The sequence below is a fragment of the Pleurodeles waltl genome, chromosome 6, assembly GCF_031143425.1.
Source record: "Pleurodeles waltl isolate 20211129_DDA chromosome 6, aPleWal1.hap1.20221129, whole genome shotgun sequence".
Lineage (NCBI taxonomy): Eukaryota > Metazoa > Chordata > Amphibia > Caudata > Salamandridae > Pleurodeles > Pleurodeles waltl.
In genome coordinates this window covers 1,568,065,217-1,568,087,046 of record NC_090445.1, presented here as the reverse complement: position 1 = coordinate 1,568,087,046, position 21,830 = coordinate 1,568,065,217, and the positions used below count along the sequence as shown (strand labels likewise).

The window sequence follows — 21,830 nt, the reverse complement described above, 5'->3', positions numbered from 1 at the left end:
GTCTTGGGATGGAGGAGGCTTGGACCACCAAGTTCTCTGAAGTGGGGTATTGGGTGAGGAAGCCTGGGTCTCCTGGGGCATGGCGGTAGCAGAGGGCGATTTCCCTATTCACGGGAGACCCTGTGTTGCGTTTGGAGCAAGACCCAAACAGGACGCCAGTAAGTGCGTCATTGAACAGGAGTAGAGGTTTCAACGGGGAAACTCCTGGGTGCAACACCTCTGTCAAGATGTTAGTCTTGACTGCCACCAAGGGCAATTGAAGGTCAAGAACCTCAGCCGCCTTCCACACCACCATTGCATATAACGTTCCCTTTTCCAAAGCCACGATAGGGGGAGAAAGCAGACCAATATCTGGACAAGTATCCAGTCCACTGGCTTCACCCAGGTACTCACACTAGTCCATAGATGGATGTTCTCCATAGGGCTGGTATTCTGCAGGGTTCGGAGACCCCTCTCATTCCTCCTTGAGGCCTAGCCCAAGGGAATAGGGCTCAGGCTACGATCTAGGAAGCAAGGTTCCTGCTGATGTCAGATGTGGCGTTGTGTGACGCACCTCCAGCTCCGTACCAGAGTCTGGAATCACAATGGAGATGGCGTTGACATCGGAGCAGACGCCGGGGGAAGGCCAAGTTGGTACGACTGGCGCCAGTCCAGATCAGAGAAAGGATCCCTGTTGGCACACTGCAACTGAGGCATAAGCCACCGGTGCAGAACCAGATGGGGTACCCCTCCAGCCCCGCAGGAGCTTCAGAGGGGTTGGGCAGCCCAAAAAGTAGACACATGGCCTCATAAAACTCCTTCACCATGGCAGGGTTGCTCCAACTCTCGGAAAATGAGGGAGGTGCAAAGTTGGCCCAGGCTCCGACAAACCTAGCCTTGAATGCCTCATCTCATTGGCTGTCAGACGAGGCTAAGTCCTCTTCAACTTCTTGCTCTTTTTTTTGTGCCTCGACTTACCTGACCATCCCGAGGATTTGGAGTGGGGCAATGATCGCTTTGGGCTCCATGACCAGTCCAAGGACCTTCGTCTCGACCCGGACCTCGATTAGCGCAGTCAAATGCCGGGCCACAACTGGAGCACGACTGAGTCGTGGTTGCGCTCCAGACAACATAGGCAGACAAACTGCAGGTCCGTCACCGACATCGGCCAATGACAGGCTTCGCAGGGTTTGAATCATGTCTTCCTAGATGACATGATTTATCACACCTGGAAGAAATCCTCAAAACTTCTTGTCAAAACATTGAAAAAAAGCCTGTCAAAAAATGACTGAAGAGTAGCTCTTCTCTGGATCAGCGCTGGCTGGCGTGGAAATAAAAACTGTAATCAGCGCACCTGGGTGGTGACTATAGAAGAACTGCGACGTCACTTATCAATGCCACCTATCGGCGTGCAAGGCTACGGCTCAGGAAAATCTTCTGGATCCAATCTGACGCCTGGTAAATTCAAAGGTAAAGAATGTGCGGCCTGAAGTCTCTATCAAATGACTTTATATACGCATCTAAAGTGTCTATGGGCATAGATATTCAGTTCTACTCAAACATTCATCTCTCCACATACAGACACTTGTTATGTAGTCTTTAAATACATATCTAATGTTTCTACTTTATGTGCCTACTTGCATAGATATTCTGTTCTACCCATAAACACCCATTTCTCTTCACACAAACACTTGTGATACAGCCTTTCCATACGCATCTAATGTGTATCTTTATAGATATTCAGTTCTATTCATAAATACCGATCTCTCCATACAGAAACGCAGGAGAATAAAGCACACTTTGCAGAGACTTCCTTCTGTGAAGTATCCGCTCTGCCCTTCACAGGAGGCATGACGACACGCTTAACGCGCGCGCTCCAGGACAGGTGCTGAATCCGTAATTGCAGATCTCTCAAGATGCCCTCTGAATGCCAGACTCTGCTGACTTTCCAGGACTCGTGATCAGATTCTAGCACAGACTCTACACACGATTATCTAAATGCGCAGTCCCACAATGAATCCCGGCATGGATTATGCTTTACCCTGGTCAAGTACACTAACAAATCGACCCCAAAAGAAACAGCAAGATGTGTTCCAAATAAGCAGAGAATGAATGTGAATACACACTAACCACCCCCTCCCCCAGTTCTAACTGGAATGCAGTCCAGCAGGAACTCCTCAATACATTCAGCATCAGCTGCTGATCATCTTTAAACACATTAGCTGCAGATGTACATAGAAAGGAGCACGCCAGTCGCAGGATCTCCCCTAGAGCAACATGGATACTAATCTAAAAGAGCTTCTTCGAGTATCCCAGGTAGCTGGCAAAAGTATGACACAAACCCAGCTTTGCTTTCATGAATCTAGGGGAGACAGCGATCTGAGCTGAGGAAATTTTGTTTACCGAGCCAAGATGTCAGACACTAAGCCGGTTTTCACTTCCTCACTCTGCCTGCACAACTCCTTCCCAGGCAAGGTTTCTGCTCCTGATCAAGGCGGGTTTCTTATCTTGAGATTAGGATTGTGCTGGCCAAAAGTGGTTTTTAATATATGTACTAGAGTCCTGAGGTTTGACACCAGATGGGCATCGGGTGAGAAAAGATTCACCAGCTCTAAAGGCTGTCCATGGCCTCAAGTATCAACCCGTGTTTAAGAAGGTTGCCACGATCTTGTGGTCAGAACACCTTTTGATGAGTCCTCAGTTTGGCTGCAGACAACAGCAGCTGTGGGCAATTGTCTGTCTGTGAACAGACACAAAGAAGGCCCACCTCTTCTTCAGGCGGTCCTGTGATGCCTGGATTGACACAAGAAGTGTCAGTAGGATCATGAAAGGTGATCCTTCCACCGGCTCCATCTCTTCCACAAAGGAATACCCGTGGAGGAGCAAGTGTATTTTCGGTTGGGTGTTACCTCTTAAGAATGGTACTTCCTTAGATAAGTTCTTTACCTGTCCATTTGTTTTGGTAGACATGCAGATATAAATAGCTGCGTAAATATTCTCCTCGGTAATTGGGCTGCAGGATCCCAGATGCTTTCAGACCCACTGGCTATTTCACTCACATGCAGCGGTTGGTGCTAAAGTGAAAAAAAGTGGTTAATAAGGATCCTGAGGAGAATTCCCTCTGCACAGCACGTTCGTAGAAAAAAAAAACTGGGTGATGTGTGTCAAAACAACCTCAAAAGTTTTGCTCATCAGGATTTTTAAGGACAACAGTTTTAACAAACTGCGAGCCAAAATGTTGGTAACAATGGAGATAACTGTCACGACAATTTCTATTCAATTGATTCCTTAGCCTAACCTTATCGAAGATGTAAAATGACCATTCTATTAAAAAATAAAAAAATTAACACTGTGAGCCAGTAAGCCAAGAGAAAGTGAACAAAATCACTCCAAACATCACACTGATGACAGCTTGAAAACCCTCAAATTTGTAGTCCTGTTTTCATCTAATAGCTTACATCTTACTGCGTCCCGTTGTTGTAACATATTACTTTAATGATGCTTTAACGTAAGGGAGGTCAGTTAGCAATGAACAGGGCACCCTTCGAACAACTGGAGAGGAAAAAAGCACTATTCTACACCATCCAAGCTGGTTAGCCAAATCTAGATTTAGCAGCCTTTTAAGGTCGACCGCACAAGTGCTTCTTCCCTGTTGTGTTCTCTCTTTGGGCTTTTAACCACGTCCATGTCAGGCCTGTCACTTTCGTGGGCTTGTCTTTTAAAATCAGTTTTATTTCATTAGTGAAAGGCATGCATACGTCATACCTTTTCCAGTGTTTAGCCCTCCTCGAGCTCACCGGCCAACTACTGAAAACATACGAGACTCCATGTTTTCAGCCTGGTTTCTGCACTAATTTATCTTTTTATTTTCCACGCAGCCCGATTGCGCTGGGTTTTACATAGCGTGATCCAACTAGTCTTTTTTTTGGTTTTCAATTTCAGCACGACTGCGCTGGGTTTTACATAGCACAATCGTGCTCATTTCTTTTCTTTCAATTTCTGTGACAAGAAAAGTCCAGTTAGGAGTTTGTAACACTAATAGCTCTAGCTCGAGCAAATGTGAGACCCGTTGCATTGCAAATGCTTGTTTGACTAGCTCTTGGTGACAGGAACAGCTTCTGGGGAAAAATACAGTCACAGAAGATCTGTTGTGCAATCCCAGATCTGTCTCTAGTACTTATTTCAGAGGAGACTTCCAAAAGAGGAGTCTGTCTTTGGGGGGTACGGGGGTAGGGTGCGGTGGGCTGGGGATGTTTGGGGGGAGCAGTAGGCAGTGAAGAATAGAAATTAGTGCTCCTCATAGGCTGAAAATGTTGTTCCAGCGTGATGCAAACTTTTGTGAACTTTTCCTCTCTAGGATTATCATGGTCTACATGATGCACACAGTCAGGAAAAACTTACTAGCAGCATTTGGTGACTAATTTTGATTAACTTTTTGTAATGCACCCTAATACGTAGAAAAGAGGGTGTCCTGACGCTGACGAACCATGTCTCACAGAAACAGACTCTATAATGGAACAGGTGAGCATTTAGCATGTTCGAAATTTAAAAATCCAGGCTTTGGAAGTGACAACAGAAAAAGAGGGACCACAAGGGCGTTTTTTTTAGGTCTTGCTTATAACAGCTCATGAGTGGTCTGCTGCTAGACAAACTGCTGCCTTGCAGTGGACTTAAAGCCCACCCACTGCTCACCATTGGTTGGCTTTATTGTTACTCATTTGGTTGCTGCTCATAAATCAGCTTCCATGGGCATTTATGTCTCTTCTGGTATTTGTCCCGCATGGAGCCATTATCCTTAGCCCTTCCCCAACTTCCTTTTCAGGTGCTACTTTTCTTTTTGGTTAACCCCTCTACAAGAAGGCATGTGTTTCCAGCTGTCACCAATGTGTACTTAGGGTTCCTCTTTCTAGCCCTCCCTCTCCCTCTGGTGCCATTCTTGCTTCTTCTCTGCGCATTCACCTTTAGTTGTCATCCTTACCTCCCCATCCCACTCTGTTGTCACTGTGCTTCCCCAACCGGCTAACCCTCCATTGTCCCCGTAGTTCTCCATCCACGCCCACATACTCTCCATAGCTCATGTGCTTCTCCATATCCTCCACCCATTCTCCATTGTTCCTTGTGCTTCCACATCTCCATCTGCCCGCCCTGCGTTGTCCGTGTGCTTCCCCATACCCCACCCTCCTTTGTCAGTGTGCTTTTATAATGTTGCCTCCTGCTTGGCCTTCTCTTCCCATCGGTATCCTTCTCTCCCTCCCTCCTATCGTGTTGCAACGTCCGACCACTCCCCACCACCCCCACACACACAATCCACTCCCCCATTTGCAGCTTGTTTTTTTCAATAAAAAGGGCATTAGCGCTATATCAAAAAGTACATTTCGCACGCATTTTTGTATTTACTAATCCATCTCAGACTGGTAACTTAAAAGAAAAAAAATTCTCACCATATTTTGCATCCGTGTTAGGCGTGTGCCTACAAAACAACGCAACAGTTGCATCATTGTACTTTTTTTTTTTTTACATAATTTGCAGCAATGCTGCACAGCTGCTTCTCTCTGCACATGGGGTGACCAGACCTCCCGGATTTCTCCGGACAGTCACGGTTTTTAGAGGACTGTCCCAGTGTCCCTACGCTTCTCTTCACTTTGAATAAAAGTCCTGGTTTTTAGGACCAAGGTCAGATCATCTAGGGAAGCATAAGTTAAAGGTATGCTCTCTTTTAACAGTAGCCTACAAAGTATGACATAATTAAAGTAATTTACCTGTTACTGTCAGGCAACACAGTCCCCTGTCTGCTCCCAGCAGAGAGACAGAATGGGGAGCAGAGAGGTGGGTGGGGGTGCAGGGTGGGCGGTCAAGACATAGCTAATTTTATATATGTAGTCTTGTAAATGTGTATGTGTGTATATATGTATATATATATGTATGTATATATATATATATATATATATATATATATATACCAAAAGAAAAATTGTCCTGAGTAGCGTGTTGCAGCGCACTTATTTTCTCCGGTGGTGCTGGTTTTGGTGTGACCGAAAACGCGTCAGGGGTTTCCTTTTTTGTTTTGAGAATTCTTTTTATATATATATATAGACACACACACACACACACACACACACACACACACACACACATGTATAGGCACACATTCACAAAGCTATGCAAAAGAAACGGGACAGGCCAGATATAATAGGATCCGGAGGCCTCCAGACAACCCACACTCCCCCCACCAGCCATACACAGACCGACAAACTTACTTTGTTGGAAGTGTATTTTATTTAACATCATCTTTTCATCTTCATAGCAAATAGTCATAAATCAAGTATAAAGAACATTCCACAAATATTTACCATATTTACAAGTCATGAGAATTAGTGACCATAAATCATTTCTGACAGGATAACTTCATGTCCTGAACCACTATTGGACCACACAAATGACCCATATCTCACCTGTATCCTTAGGAGGGGCGGTTACCCTGACTACACCGTTCCTTGTCCTCAAGCTCCGGGTTCCGTCCCCCTCCAAACACCAATCAGACTCTGGGTGTAACGGGCGGCCAAGAGCTGGAGCCTCATGGCCCCCCCAGCGATCTGAGCTCTCTTACTCCTTGATCTGGTGTGTACATCCGCAGGTTGGCTCAGAACTTCAGGATCCTATCCCTGGTGTCCTCCCGGGGCCCCACCTTGGGGCCACCCCTGTTGTTTCTAATCACTTTTATATCTCAATTTCCGCTAAAACCTTACTTCACAACTCAGACCAAGGAGAGGGTGGGTGGGTCAACCGCGGGCCCCGCACGCACCCGGCCACCGCAAAAAGGTAAAGAAGGTCGAGCCTTCTTGGGGGGGGGGGGGTGCTCTTAAATAGCCCCCCACCGGTTTGCGGCGGACGGATCCGGCCGGCAGCCAACACAGTTGCCACTTTTGCCCCCTGTTGTACTTCCGCCCCATGCCTAGCGAGGCATGGGGGCAGAAGTTCCGGCCAGCCCTGCACACCTCTGGTGCGTAATGGGAGCGTTGGGCCTCGGAGGCCCCGTCCCCTAACAGTCCGTGCCCCCCCAACTTTGGGGGGGAAGGGGAGGGGGCGCTTTACCCTAGGATCCAGAGGCCTCCAGACAGCCCCCACTAACCCCCCCACCAGCCATACACAGACCGACAAACTTACTTTGTTGGAAGTGGATTTTATTTAACATCATCTTTTCATCTTCATAGCAAATAGTCATAAATCAAGTATAAAGAACATTCCACAAATATTTACCATATTTACAAGTCATGAGAATTAGTGACCATAAATCATTTCTGACAGGATCGCTTCCTGTCCTGAACCACCATTGGACCACACAAGTGACCCATATCTCACCTGTATCCTTAGGAGGGGCGGTTACCCTGACTACACCGTTCCTTGTCCTCACGCTCCGGGTCCAGCCCCCCCCTCCAAAACACCAATCAGACTCGGGTGTAATGGGGCAGCCAAGAGCTGGAGCCCCATGGACCCCCCTGCGATCTGAGCTCCCTCACCCCTTGATCTGGTGTGTACATCCGCAGGTTGACCCAGAACTTCAGGATCCTATCCCTGGTGTCCTCCCACGGCCCCCCTGTTGTTTCTAGTCACTTTTACATCTCAATTTCCGCCACGAGGGCGACCAGGGCCCCAAAGGTCCTTCGCCCTCCCCACCTATAAAAAGACTACGAGCAAAAAAAACACAGGTCATGGATAAATTGATCAGTACCCGCATCCGATAGATGCCCCTGGTCCTTGTGAAACATGTGGGGGCCCTTTAAGAGTTTGTGGGGGATGTTCCATAACCGCCCTGGGCCGGGCAAAGTTTGGCCATCTCGCCGTTAAGTCGGCGTACTGAATCGTTGATTGTCCTTGATTTGATCCCTGCGCCCCATTTGCGTTGAGGCACCATGTGGGACAAGGCAATTGATGCATTTGGGAATTGTTTTGCCAACTTTGTGATCTCCAAGAATATTGTTTCTCTTAGTGCCTTGCGACCCAACCGCACCAAGTCGTTGCCTCCTAAGTGAATGATGATAAGATCTGGGGACTGGAGCCCCCCAAAACCCCTTGCTACATTGACCAATTGCTGGAGTTGAGTGATTCCCACTCCTCCAATTCCACACCAACGGAATTTTTTTTTGTTTTGTTTTTTTAACGTGTTAGTGATGACCCTGCAAACAAGATGATATAACACAGTTATTCAAAACAGGTCATTAGAGCTACTAGTCTTAATCAATTTAGCAATGCCAGGTCAAACTGCCAATTAACGCAACCACACAGGCTACACGCCAGTGCTGGAAACTTATGACAACACCATGAGCCCAATGTTTCAAATTGTCAAACCCACAATCAGAGAAATGCCAGGGTGTCCCAAATTAAAGCACAATCTCCTGGAAGCCCTTATTTAGAGAAAACGCCCCTAGTAGCAACAGCGAAGAAACACAAGTTTCGGGGATGGAGGAGTATAAACTTCATCAACCCTGTGCTAGAAGCATGTGCACACTAGGAATTTAATGAAAATAAATAAAGGACAAACAACCAACGCGGAATACAAGTGTCAGAATTTTCCCACACAGACGCGGTGAATAAACGCACCCGTAATAAGCCACAGTAAAATACCGAATCACACTCCAAATCCTTGCCATAAAGTGTTGTGCACTCCCCGTAGCGCGCTCTAGATCCTTTTGTCGGAAGTTGCCTGACCCTGCAGACCTCCAGAAGGCCAAGGGCTGTTTGACCCAATACAAGGCACGAAAACAATTAAGCGGCGTGCCCTTCCGGAAAATCACAATGCAATGGGGCAGTGGCCGTTTGTAACCAAAACCTTGTAAGTACCTACGAACAGAGAAATGCCCTCCAGGCAAGCACGCACTGCCCTCCACGCGCTCAGAAATATTGAACAAAAACAAAGCGTAAAACACAGAGCGGCAAAGGCAGAAGGATCAGCACGCGATTACATAAAGTCCGATGCAGCCATAAGCGTACCGTAAAAAACACGCAGCACGCCCTAGAACGCTCTATTTAACTACGGCGTGCTGAGAGCAAAACTTACAGCGCGATTACATAACCTCCGATGCAACCTTAAGCGTGCCTTAAAAAATATGCGGCACGCACTAGAACTCTCTATTTAACTACGGCGTGCTGTGCGTAATACTTACAGCTCAGAGGGGTCCAGGCGCCCGAAGACAAGACGTGGATTTGATGCCTTCTACAGCTCCGTCCCAGGGCGAGTGCAGACACCATGACCGCCTCACCAGCTCAGTCCGCTTCAACAAGGAGGAAAGTCCAGAGGGTCCAAATGCCGAAGAACAAAACGAAGAGCCCAGAGGATCCAACGCCCTTTAACCGTGGGCCCCACACGCACCCGGCCGCCAAAAAAGGTCGAGCCTTCTTGGGGGGGCTCTTAAATAGCCCCACACTGGTTTGCGGCGGCTGGATCCGGCTGGCAGCCAACGTAGTCGCCACGTTTGCCCCCTGTTGTACTTCAGCCCCCACGCCTCACGAGGCGTAGGGGCGGAAGTTCCAGCCAGCCCTGCGCACCTCTGGTGTGTAAGGGGAGCGTTGGTCCTCGGAGGCCCCGTCCCCTAAAGGGCAGCGCCCCCCCCACTTTGGGGGGAGGGCTTTACCCAAGTGTGAGTAAAGCCTTTAGTCCTTTTATGTCTGACATGTCCCGGTTTTTGCTCCTCAAAATCTGGTCAACCTATCTGCAAAGCAAGGCTAACATTTCCTGCCAAAGCCAACAGATGTTATAGACGGGACCTATTGGCTTGCAGATGTTTATTTTCATTTGAGGATGTTACCATAATGTGAAGCTCAGGAACCGGGGGCGCGTGGGAACGCACGAAGAGAAGCGAGGTGCCATCCAATGGTCAGCAGGCGGGCTTAAAACGAACTGACTTGGATCCTTGTAACTGCTAAAGTCTTATTGATAAGGTGAGATTCTACTTTTATTTCGGACCACCAAGCACACTGCTGTGGCTCCCTGGCTCGCAGATCAATGAATGAAAGGAAACCCGATTTGACACAACTGAATTTGTTGCTCCAAGTCGTTTCCTGTACAAAGTAACCTATGAATAACGCGAGCAGGAGCAATGGAAACTGTAAGTGAAGTAGTGAAGAAAAGGTCACCGGAAACACTACTGCAAGCTTCTTCAGGCCAGCTAGTGACGGTCACAAAACGCTGCCAAAGTAAAGCATTTCTGAAAACTGGGGTTTCAGAACAATTTACACCGCCATTTAACCACCTTAGTGACTTCACAGAACAATGGCACGCTTTGACAATGAACAGATCCCCCCTCATATAGCTGGCAATGTATCGATTGCTTTTTGTGTGCTATCTGCAAGACAAGAGTTCGAATGCGGGAGGACTTGCTCAGCATTTCATCTTCCCAGGTCGATTACATCTAGACCAGCCAGGTGCGCAATCTCGCTTACAACAAAACATAACAGCGTTGGGGCATCAGGTTTCAACAAGTGCACCTCAGACTGACTACGATACTGTCACGGTTCAAGGCTCTTATTAAAAAAAATACTATTTCGGGTTCCTGTCCACGGCATTAGGTGTCGCTTGTAACTCTGGTATATCCGCAGAAGTCAGACTTGCTGTCAATTCGACAAAGTAATTGCTGCTGTTTGGCTTCTGCTGGCGTTTCGCGGTCTATGTTCACGAAAACAAGACCATGAATCACTGAATAAAAGTCTAAAAGTAACGCGAGAAGCCGAGGTGAGAAAAAAAATCATTTTTTATTTTGCTATTTGCCTTTACATGCTAACTCGGAAGCGCACGTTGATGATGTACGTTTGATGATCCCTCCTTAAACATTCGTTTTTACATTACAAAATAATATCCAATTTACATATTTTTCTGATGGAAAAAGAACTGGCTTCGCGTCACACGGCCGCTGAAGATGTATTTTTGGGGAGAGCATTCAATGTACTTTCGAAGATGCGGCCATCGAGAGTGGTGTGCTTTGATGAAGAGACCCGTGTGGAACATGCAGGTCACTGGTTCGAATCCCAGTAGGGTGGACTGAGCTCTCGTGTCGCATACCTAGACCTGAGACCTACTCTTGCTGCCTTGAACTAACCAGGGACTCGTGCCCAGCTCTCATTTCTTTATCCATCACACTGCTAGACGCTGTGTCCCATAACACGATAACTGCGTCTGATGGTCATCACACACAACATGGACAACACCCTTCCACCCACACACCCTAAAAGGTGTGGCGTGTTACCCCGATGCAAGCAATGGTGGCATTGCATTTAGGGACTGGTGCCCCATCTGAAATTGTCCTGGCTCCACTTGTGCCCCTCCACCGATGACCGCTGCGGCCAGCAAAGAGACACTGGGACCAGCCATATTACCACCCTTTACATTTCACGTTTTACTTATTCTTGACTTTAAGAGTATTTGATTTTTTTCAGAATGTCAGGTTTCTGTTTTTTTTTTTTTTTTAAATGCAAATTATTACTCATGTATAGCGCATACTGTGAAAAAAGCTGATGCGATATATCTGAGTGAGTTCAGGCTGTGGGTGGTTGTTTATTATGGGCCATGATTGAGAGCTGTGGAGTTCAGCCCGAAGGCAGAGATAACTTCCCACAGTGCCCATCAGTGGGTAATCAAGGGGTTCAGAATACGTGAACATCCATTACTCGGACTTTCTACAGAGTGCATAGTGCAATGAGGTGTGCCATTTATATATGTGATTCTATGCAAAAGTGTGTGAAGGAGGTACACAACTGTCTAAATATTGCCAGGGCAACAGATAAATAAAAGGCAGTGCTTACAGGAGAAGGGTGGTGGTGGTGGGTGAGAGAAGGCGAGGGAAAATAGCAGTGCTTAAGATGTAAAAAAATTAAAAAATAAGTGCCAGGGCTCGTCCGGCCACTGCAGCTTGCACCACATTGCCTCAGCCATGCTTCCAATGATAGTAAAAACACAACTACTAACCATCACACTTACATAAGTGAGACAATTTGGCCTATTCCAGGGCCCCAAAGCTATAAGAATGGCTTTGGAGGCAGATCATTGTCACCTTTAATAGGCACCTTTAATGCACTGTGAATTAATAATTAACTGTTACTGTGGTCATGCCTAAATTGATACCTTGTGGCAGACTGTCACAAGCCCAGGTGTTGTCAAATAAGTGCCAGTGCCGAGCACCGGAAACCGCTGGCTCAAATTAAGCACTGAAAAGGAGATGTAATAAGTATTTGCAGGAGTAAGTGAAAAGAGGGTGCTGAAGAGGAAAGAGATGGAGTAAGAGATATGTAGACGGAGGGTTTCGGAAAGATATCATGAGATGAAGGGCATTAGAGTCTAACTGAAAGACTGCAGAAAAAAGTGGGCCAAGATTTACTAGAGTCTTGCACCGGGACTGCATCACAAAAGCAAAGCAAACCCAGGCCAAAAATTGGGGGTGGGATTTACTAGCCAATGCAAATCATTGGAAAGTACCCCAAAGTAATGCAAAGCTGCACTATTTTGCTTCAAAGTGGCATACAACAGGGGGTACATAGATGTTACTAGGCAACCATCACTGGATTTTGATGCAAATTCCTATCTAGTAAAATATGTAGACAGACAAGGATTTGTGCCACCAACTCATGCCTCCTCGAGGCAGGCATAATGAGGAAAAATGTTTTCATTTCCAATTCTTTTACCAACCTTGCATGTGTGCTGCTTTGTACAGCGCACTTGTAAAGTGGTAAACGTTTTAAAATAGTTTTTGAAACGGAAGGGTCTACTCCCAGTGCAAAACCTATGCTTTAGAGAACCCACACACATACATACCCTTGCGCTACGGTGCAATGAGATGCGTGCTGGCACATGGCAGTCAAAAATCCACCAGCAGTGGGGGAGAAAAAATATATATCGTATATCTCAGTAGATTTGGTGCATTTTCCCCCTCCCTTAGATGGAAGGCAGCACCAAATATCCGTAAATGTAGGCCATGGTGTGCAGAGAACTGGAGTGACTCAGGCACTCTCAAGACGCCTACTCATTCCACAGATTGCAATGTTTAGTTCACAGTCTGTTTAAAATGTTGACATGCCTGTTTTGCCTGTGTGTGCGCAAGCGCCTATATATATATATATATATATATATATATATATATATATATATATATATATATATATATATATATATATATATATATATATATGCATAGTCCTCACGATTGCTGATTGTAGCTGGCACCACCCCTTTCATCTGTGCCCCTTTGTGTGATCCCCATGAAAATGAAAATCATTTCTACAGACACCACTGTCAAATTATTTCAGCACCCCAAAGAAGTACTAACCGCTATGCACATGCTAACAATATTACAAAACAAAATAATACAATAATAATAATAAATGTCTCAATGGGTCAAATGTGGCAGGCCTTGGCCCTGCACTATGCAATGAGGGTGGAAGGCAAGTTGTGACAAAATGTAACTACAGCCAGTATGCTATGAGAGGATTGACTGTTTTCCCAGGTGAGACCAGGAGGCCAGAGAAGGACGTAGCCAACTGCCCTAGATCTCTCAGATTGTGCATGGGGCTGGAATGGTTCTGCGTGATACAGCTTGTCCCCCAACATTTACTAGAATGGACGCCTCTGCACATTCACTTGCTCAGAGTAAGCCAGTCATGTGTAGGTTGGCCAGACACTGTGCATAGCCCTACTGTGAAGAGGCAGCTGTGTGTGAGGTAGACATAGGCCACCAGCCTGGACTTGGTGCTCTCATGTTCCAAGGTTAATGGGCAACCAATACGTAAAAGATAAACCATCACACAAGAAACCATCAGTACCCGTCATAACAAGTAATATATAAGGACGCTGATGAAAACTGGCATTTCATGACTAATGAAATGAGCTACACTAAAGATCTTTGAGATCATTTTCCTTAGTAAATTTAGACACAGAATCAACACTTGAACCACTAGTAAAGTTCACCGGATAGGTCTTACTTATTTTGCATTCATTATATTCATAACAGTCTCTGCTGGCTCATTCTGTTAGCCGGCTGTAATGATTCCGAGCTCTCTGGAAATTGCTGCACTAAACGCCAAGAACACACAAAAGCCAGTTGCTGAGCGCATGCCCAGCACACAAGAGAAACCTAATCGATTTACAGATGGGTCGTATGCTTCATTTATTGCCAAAAATAAGTGGGACCTTATATCTCTCGTGGTTCCCAAAACTCTCTAGGCTTGCTTGGTGGTGCATGGACAGTGCCCTAGATATATTATCCAGAAATATGAAAACTGTAGAGAGCAAAGCAAGCCCCTGTGCTGGTTCATATTTCAATTTGTTACCCGAGACACAAAATATGAAGGCATTAAAGGGACAAAAATATGAACCCACCATCATGGCCTTTTACTAAGAAAAACAAAATCAAGCTACTCTCTAGAAAAAGGTCGTAAAACTATTGCTTTAATGCAAATAATTTCATGCAAAATAATTCCCTAAGGATAGAAAGGAGTTTAGGATAAAATCATTTCTTGTACAATGCAGAGGACTTTCCTCTGACCAAGGAGATGTGGTGTTTAAGTCAACTTTAGACAGTGGTCAAACAGCCATGCTCTATATGCAGTCAAACAGATGACAGCGCCTGATGCAGCCTAGGCCGAACATGCAAAGTTTTAAACACCTTACACATCACATGCTGCATTGAAACAAGATTTAGTCTGAAAATTAAAACTTTTATGCATTCCAAGCCTTGCCCATCAGAGAATATTCTAAAGACTATTTAAGGCACCACAGTCCTCTACCACAAAGTCAAAGCTGAACTACAACTGAGTTAACCTACTTATTAAAGCTGAAAAAACAGATTAATTTTAAATTATAACTAACAGCCTTATGTGCACATACACTTGGAAATGCTTAGCAGGGATGTCAATCTGCAATGATGAAATTAAATAATTGACATTGGCCAAAACTTGGTAAGATGAAAAATGGCAGAGGTTGAAGCCTTTAACTATGATCTGACTCACCCAGAAAATGTGCAACTTTCTTCGAATCTGCCTCAATACAAGGATGTCTGAGATAAAAGAACCGTTCCTTGGTTAAGGATAAGGGGGATCAGACATACGGTTTTAGCAATGCTCCACCTGCTTGGTGATCAGGATCTCGAGGTATCAAGGATGATAGGCATATTCTTGGCATTACCTTGGAGTATACCATTGATACTGCAAATTGTCAAGTAGTGATAGACAACAAAAGTAACCACGGATTCTCAAGAACGTGACTTCAATTCGACCAATGTGACGTAATAATTCTAGTGAGATTTTAAAAGTTTTTCTTAAGACACATCTGGAAAGATTAATTACATTTTAGTTGCTTGTTTTTACATTTTCATACATTTTATATGTAATAAACACTGAGCAACATGAAGGAGATGGCATCACATATTAATTTAGTATGTACCAAGTACCCGTGTACATGACAACAATGGGAAAATTGTACTGGAAACAAATACTGCCAAGCACTCACATGTGGCTACATTGAGAGAAGATAATTGTGGAGATACAATGTCACCTGTAGTGTCCCTGTTTTTAATTAATTTTATTTGAGTGACGTTCTGTACTTTTGGATTAAGCATAAATACAGTTTTGGAAGCGTAACAGCATCTCTGCAGCAACTGAGTAAGTATTATCGAAAAATGTATCCCTTCATTCAATAAACACCCCACCTTAAGTTCTTCTCTCTAGTACTTGGTCTCGTTGCTTATTTCGAGGGTCACCCTTCTCAAGACTTTATGCATGGAACATAATACTAAGGTCATAGAGACAAACATAAGAAATAGAATTAACAACATATTTTACTCCATAGTTGAAAAACTGTTTAGAAACAGTGCCCTGCTCAGTAATGGGAGAAGACAGACTTTGGGGTCACAGATCCCTTTAAATATGTATTTGGATGTTCATGTCTGATATTGGCACAGTTATCCTGAAGGTGTAGCTGCAAAGGAAGGACACGTCTGTTAAACACTAAATATCATCACTCTTTATTTCACCTTTTTAAGACATCCAACGTGCCATGGAATTTATAATGTGTGTTCTTTTCCATAGATGTCTGGAGATTCTACATAGCTACAACCTTGTGACAAAACATAAAAAGGTCTTTGATGTAGAAAACACAGCGCCTTTCATCTATTGAAGCTTTTCATACATCTCATTTCGGAATCCATAGTTTGTCATGCTGAATAGATTATTTAGATTGAGTAAAATAAACATAAACATATGTTTTAATGTAAATCGAAATCCAACCTTGTGTTATTCCTGCCAGCCTCTATATTTCCCTGATTTACTTTTGACTTACGTCATTGTACCACTGATCTACATTCGACAAATTCACACCAAAGATTTTACAGACTACAATTAAAAACGTAAACAGAGCAGAGTGAAGCCATTATGTTCTTTTAAATTGCATGCTCACTGTTATAACTTCAACTAGGTAGCTCATAAAGGGGATGTGAAAAACAAGCCACTTTAAATAAAAAATATATACATCCCAGCGATCCTTAGTGTGCTAACCTCTGCTTTTGTTTAAAAAAAAAAAAAAAAAAAAACACAATAAAAAAGCCCTGGTGTTTAATTCCTATCTTTCAGGTGAACTATGTGAACAAATGGGGGCAAATTTAAGATGACACGAACTTGTTTTAAACGTTTTGTTTCGGTGCCCGGAATTAAAAGGTGATTCATGTTTTTTTTTGTTTTTTTTAATTCATCACCTTATATAATATCAGCTAACTTACTGTGAGGTTTGAACCTATTTCTTTGAGGTTTTTTTTTAATACACGATGAGACGTTATGATTATTTATCGTTCTTGTGTTTTTAGCAAAGCCTTTCTACAAAAGCTAATAGCATCCAACATATTTTAAATCCCTCTGTCTAAGATTTAGTGGCCCTTTTTCGCGGATTGCAAGTCAATTCCAAACATGCTGTCAATATTCCTTTTATATCATGAAACATGACCAATGGATTATAGAGCAAAAGTGAGAAGCACATCTGCGCTCCAAATCGATATATCTTAGCAGCATGATCCTGTCCAGACTTAGACATTTGCCTCATTTAAATATGCTCTACAGCCGTATCACTTACTTGAGGGCCCTCTGATAACTAAAAGGCACTTTCACATTAACTGGAAATAAAGTATTCATTTTAGGCAAATCAGACAATTGCATTTGTTTCACTGATAAAACACTGTGCCGTAGAAAGCCACATCTTCGTACATTAAAACCGGTGCATGCTAAAACATGAAACCTAACCATCCCAAATAAGGACTGTTTGTTCAAAAGTACAAGTTTTCTGCAAGACTGATAAAATTATGTCTGTGACGTTCAGATTCAGGAGCTTACCATCTTTTTAGTGGAAACAGTTTCCTTCAACTTCTGCTTGGTGATGTTTTCTTTCAGACACCAACAAATCCTCTCCTTCTGTTCTTGCGAGAACGTTTCCAAATTTAAAAAACACTCTGATTTCTGGTGATAAGACGAGGTATATTGTGGTTAGTGTCTCTAATGCTATCAAACAAAAATCCAGGCTTTTCAACCATTCATCAATTAATGTCATTAATGTGCTTATAAAACAGAATTATGAGGTGAAATCCAATACGTTCCCTAATTTACAGAGCGGGCTTGCTTAGGTGCGGGGGTGGCACTTTGGCAACAGACTGTGGATTACGTACATTCAATGTATATTTAAGAGCTGGATGTACAACCAGCGGTGGCTGCTTCATAAGTCAAGGGGCGGCCGACGGGGGAGCCGGCGAGGGACGATGTGCGAAACATTGTTCACAAAAAAAAAAATAAAACACCTCCGCATCCTGTCTCCCGCCACCGTCTTCTGCCGCCTTGCTGCTCTTATGGTGTCCCAGGTTTCGTTGGGACACCAGCACAGGCTCTCCAGCAATCCTAGAGCTGCCTAAATGCTAAACATAGGATGTAAGCAGCGTCAGGAATGGTCTAAGCAGCAGTCACTGCTGCTCAGACTCAAGCCTGGGGTCTGTGCTGTTTTTCCAACCCGGGTGTATACAGCAGGGTTGGAGAAACCTAAGAGTGCTTGTATGTTTGGACGGCTTCAGCCGGCCAAACACACATGTGCACTTATTTCATGCTCCCCTCTACCCACCTCCCCATTGTTCAGCCCCGCCCCTCCCTTCACCTGTTGACCGAGCCAGTAGATGAAAAATGATGATGAAAAATATTGCAATAGCAAGCTATCGTTTTATTTTTCATTTGCTGACTCAGCCAGGGGGACGATGCCCCTCTGCCACTGCAGAGGGGCCGCCCCTGTTTGCAACTATCTTTTGGGCATTGATTGGTTCAGCCTCAAAGAACTGTGCTCTGCTTGCACCTACATGACTTCATTTGTCCATTGTTGAGGCTGAAATGAACATAAACGGCAATGAAGGGGGTTCTTTCTATATACGTGAAACCGTACATTTGATATTATAAACTGTGCTCATGTTGAGCATTAGTATAAATTTACTGATAAAGGGGTAAAACCACATGGGTCTGGAACACTAATAACCCACCTCCCACGGTTCAGATTTCGTCGCACTTGAGGATAAACCAGGTAGGTGACAGAAAGGGGGAACTGAACGCGCCCACCCAACAAAAAAACTCACTATAGTTGTAAAACCCTGCCAATTTACCAAATTACTTTGAAAAAAATGTGCAAATGATAGAGAAATTTGCAATCTAAAAGAGTATAGATTGGCACTGATATTGTGTAATAAAAATGTGCAAATTACTTGCAAACTAATTCATACGCCATTGGCTTATCTGACTGAATTTGAAGGAGTGGGAGGTAGGGTGGAAGGAGCACTGTTAGGATGGAAAAGCGCATGCATAGTGCCCTGGCCCGAGTGTCCCAGCTGCAATGGAATCTGGATATCTGGTGCCGATTTTTTGGTCATGCATGAACACAGAGCATGGTTGTGCGCACCATGAAGACAGGCCTGTCTCAGACTGCTGTTTTTTTGGTCAAGAGGGGCACCCAAAGCACTACCCTCATAGTGGTGAAAAGCTACTGCCTTTGCCAGGAGTTAAGCAGCACGAGCACAGTGGTGACAGCATATTGTGTAGTGATCAGTAGGAGTGAACAGGCCATTTAATCTGTGTCAGTGAGGCCTACAGGCTCACTCAGGTAAAGTTCATCTGATATGTGCTTAACTCACCCTTGGCCTAAAATCAAGTTAGTATGTAGTGATGAGCAGTGTGGTGTGGTGTGGTTGCAAATTAGTATGCTGTGTGTATGCGTAGCTGTGAATAGTGCAATAAATACATGGAAGACTCTGGGTTCCGTTTTAGGAGACCCAGGGCTGACTGGAGGATCATGTGGAGGTAGAGGAATCCCCCTCCCCAGACAGATTTGTGGATTATTTCATTCCTGAGAGCTGGGTGGGACAAACTGAAGAAAGGAGAGCAAGGCTCTTCGGTACTCTTCGAAAGGTTCTCGGATTCAGGAAGCAGTCACTGGAAAGCAGCATGGGCACATCTCAGGAGATGGGCTGTTAAGAGAATCAGAGTAGGGCTGGGGCCCAAGGTAACCTTTTGATGCACATATCTATGTGGCTGACATCCAGGTGTTAACCTCCAGTCACTCCACTGGGCCAGGATTGTGGGGTTATCATATATGGAGTTACTTCTGCTGTGACAGACTGGTTTCTGGAAGAAGGGCAGAGCACATGAATGGGCACTTCAAAAGAAAGCAGACTCCCAACAAAAAAATTCAAAGACTTCCCCAAATCACATCTGGTGTCTGTAAAAAGACTAGAAGAAGGGAGTACAAGGCCCCCAAAATTGTTTACTATCAAGCAGCTATTCGGATTCTATATCCAAGAAAAGCTCTGCATGACGTCTGCCTGTGAGAAGGACTAGGGGCTAAGGTCTCCAAGATTGGTGATGGGACATCACCCATGGAAATCCAAGAGCACCGGCCTCTGGAGCCTGTCTAACCAATTCCTAACTGCTTGCCCTATGACGAAAAGGAGAACGTTAGAGGGTGTGAGGTCCAGTGGGTGATCCTAGCAAGTGGATCCCAGTAGGAAGGTGCGAGAAGATGCTACTGCATCCATCGGGTCATCGCCTGTGTATGCACATTCAAGTTGGCAACCCCAGATGCCAGAGGGGGCAGCCGTGAAGTTAACAATGGTTGCTTCAACCAGGTCGTCACCTATGTGACGAGTGAAGTTAGCAACCTAACCCTGTATGCTACCACCATGAAGATGCAGTTGTGGCCTGTAAATGCCCAAGCTCTGACTGAGCCCAAGCAATCATCACCTACACCTGTGGGAAGGAACAAAGGAGCTTATCAACTCACCGGAGAAAGCACTGTGGACGCCCAGCAGTTGCTCCTGCATAGCCTCAAGTGCTACTCCGCACCAGCAGGCACTGCAGCCCTCCATGACATCAGAGAGTGAAACTCTCCTAGAGACTCTGGTAACGCACCCCTGCAGGAGCAGGTAAGATTGATCATAGGGCTAGAAGGCCCAGGGGTAGTTCTTCTGCCACACAGTGCTTTGGGCGCAGGAACACTTGACTTTTGGAAGAGTAAGAGTGGGACTCCAGAGACTCAAACTACTAGTGGGGCTTAACCTGAATGTCGCCTATACTGAATGGGGAAAAACCGCTACCGCTAGCAAGAAAGAAGGGCGACTTAGGGATCTGCATATCAAACACTAAAGCCTAGACCTCAGTGAAATGTCAGTATTGTTTCTGTATGCCATATTTCAGATTGTTCGTATACAAATACGTTTTTCATAACAGTAAGTATTTGACTGGACAATAATTTATTGCTGCTGAACGTATTTTCAGTTGTAAGCCTGTGTTCACGCCCTGCAGCTACATTCTCCACCCTAGCAGAAGCCTTCAACTGCTCGACCCACGCTACTACTGAAGTAAAGAATTGAAGGGGTACTTGGCCCAGTTGCTTAGGACCCATAGTAAGTCGGGCTCCAGGACATCAGGTGTAAAAGGCCTTAACCTCCACAGCTGGGCCCTTTTGGTTCTGTCTTGAAGTTGTTCTACCCCAGGTGTGATGTTCGTGGACCTACATAGGTGACACCATGCATGCGGACATCAGAGGGGCTGTACGATGGAACACCGACTTTGAAAACAACTAGTGCCTTAACAACTAGGTCGGAACACCGACCTCGTTCTTACTACTAATGATTTTACCACGAATGCCTTAACAAAGATATTTTGTTGTAAAGGCATTCCTGATAAAATCATTACTAATAGGCACCACTCACCCTACATCCCTCACCCCACCCCCCAACCCCACCCCAAAACCTAAAACCCACTGCCCCCCCACCCCCTCCCCAAAACCAAAAACGCCCCACCCCCTCCCCCCCAAAACCCCCCCAACCCTGCACCCCCTCCCCAAAACCAAAAAACCCCTAACCCCCACCCCCTCCCCAAAACCAAAAACGCCCCACCCCCCCAACCCCGCCCCAAAACCTCAAACCCCCTAACCCCCCACCCCCTCCCCAAAACCTAAACCCACCACTTACCTTAGTCGACTCCTTGTCACCTGCGTCGTCCTCCTTCGCCAACACCCTTCTTTGTACCTTAACCATGCATGTTCGTTGTTCAGAACATACGTAGTTAAGGCACAAAATAACGGAGTCGTGGTTAAAAAACGACTTTCATAAAAAAAAAAGTCGTAATAATGGATGTTTCCCCATCAGAGGTTTTCTTGATAGTTCCAAGCCTGCAGACGCGGAACCAATTCGATTGGTCGTGATCATTTTGCAAATTTCTAAATTGAGATCTTTTTATGTGAAGAGAAAAGTTCACGGAAGAGGAAGATGATAGGGTGGATGAGAAACTGACAGAGTCTCTGCCAG

The 21,830-nt window shown here is 45.0% G+C and overlaps 1 protein-coding gene across 4 annotated transcripts in view; it reads right to left on the bottom strand.

The window, feature by feature from the left end:
* The window catches only part of RGS3 (regulator of G protein signaling 3), an 805,262-nt gene that overhangs the window by 216,023 nt on the left and 567,409 nt on the right, over positions 1–21,830 (bottom strand). For all 4 annotated transcript variants that reach the window (XM_069241285.1, XM_069241286.1, XM_069241284.1 and 1 more), the window contains one exon: positions 17,335–17,457. In XM_069241285.1, coding sequence (XP_069097386.1) covers positions 17,335–17,457 — 123 coding nt within the window. The remainder of the gene's footprint in view (positions 1–17,334; positions 17,458–21,830) is intronic.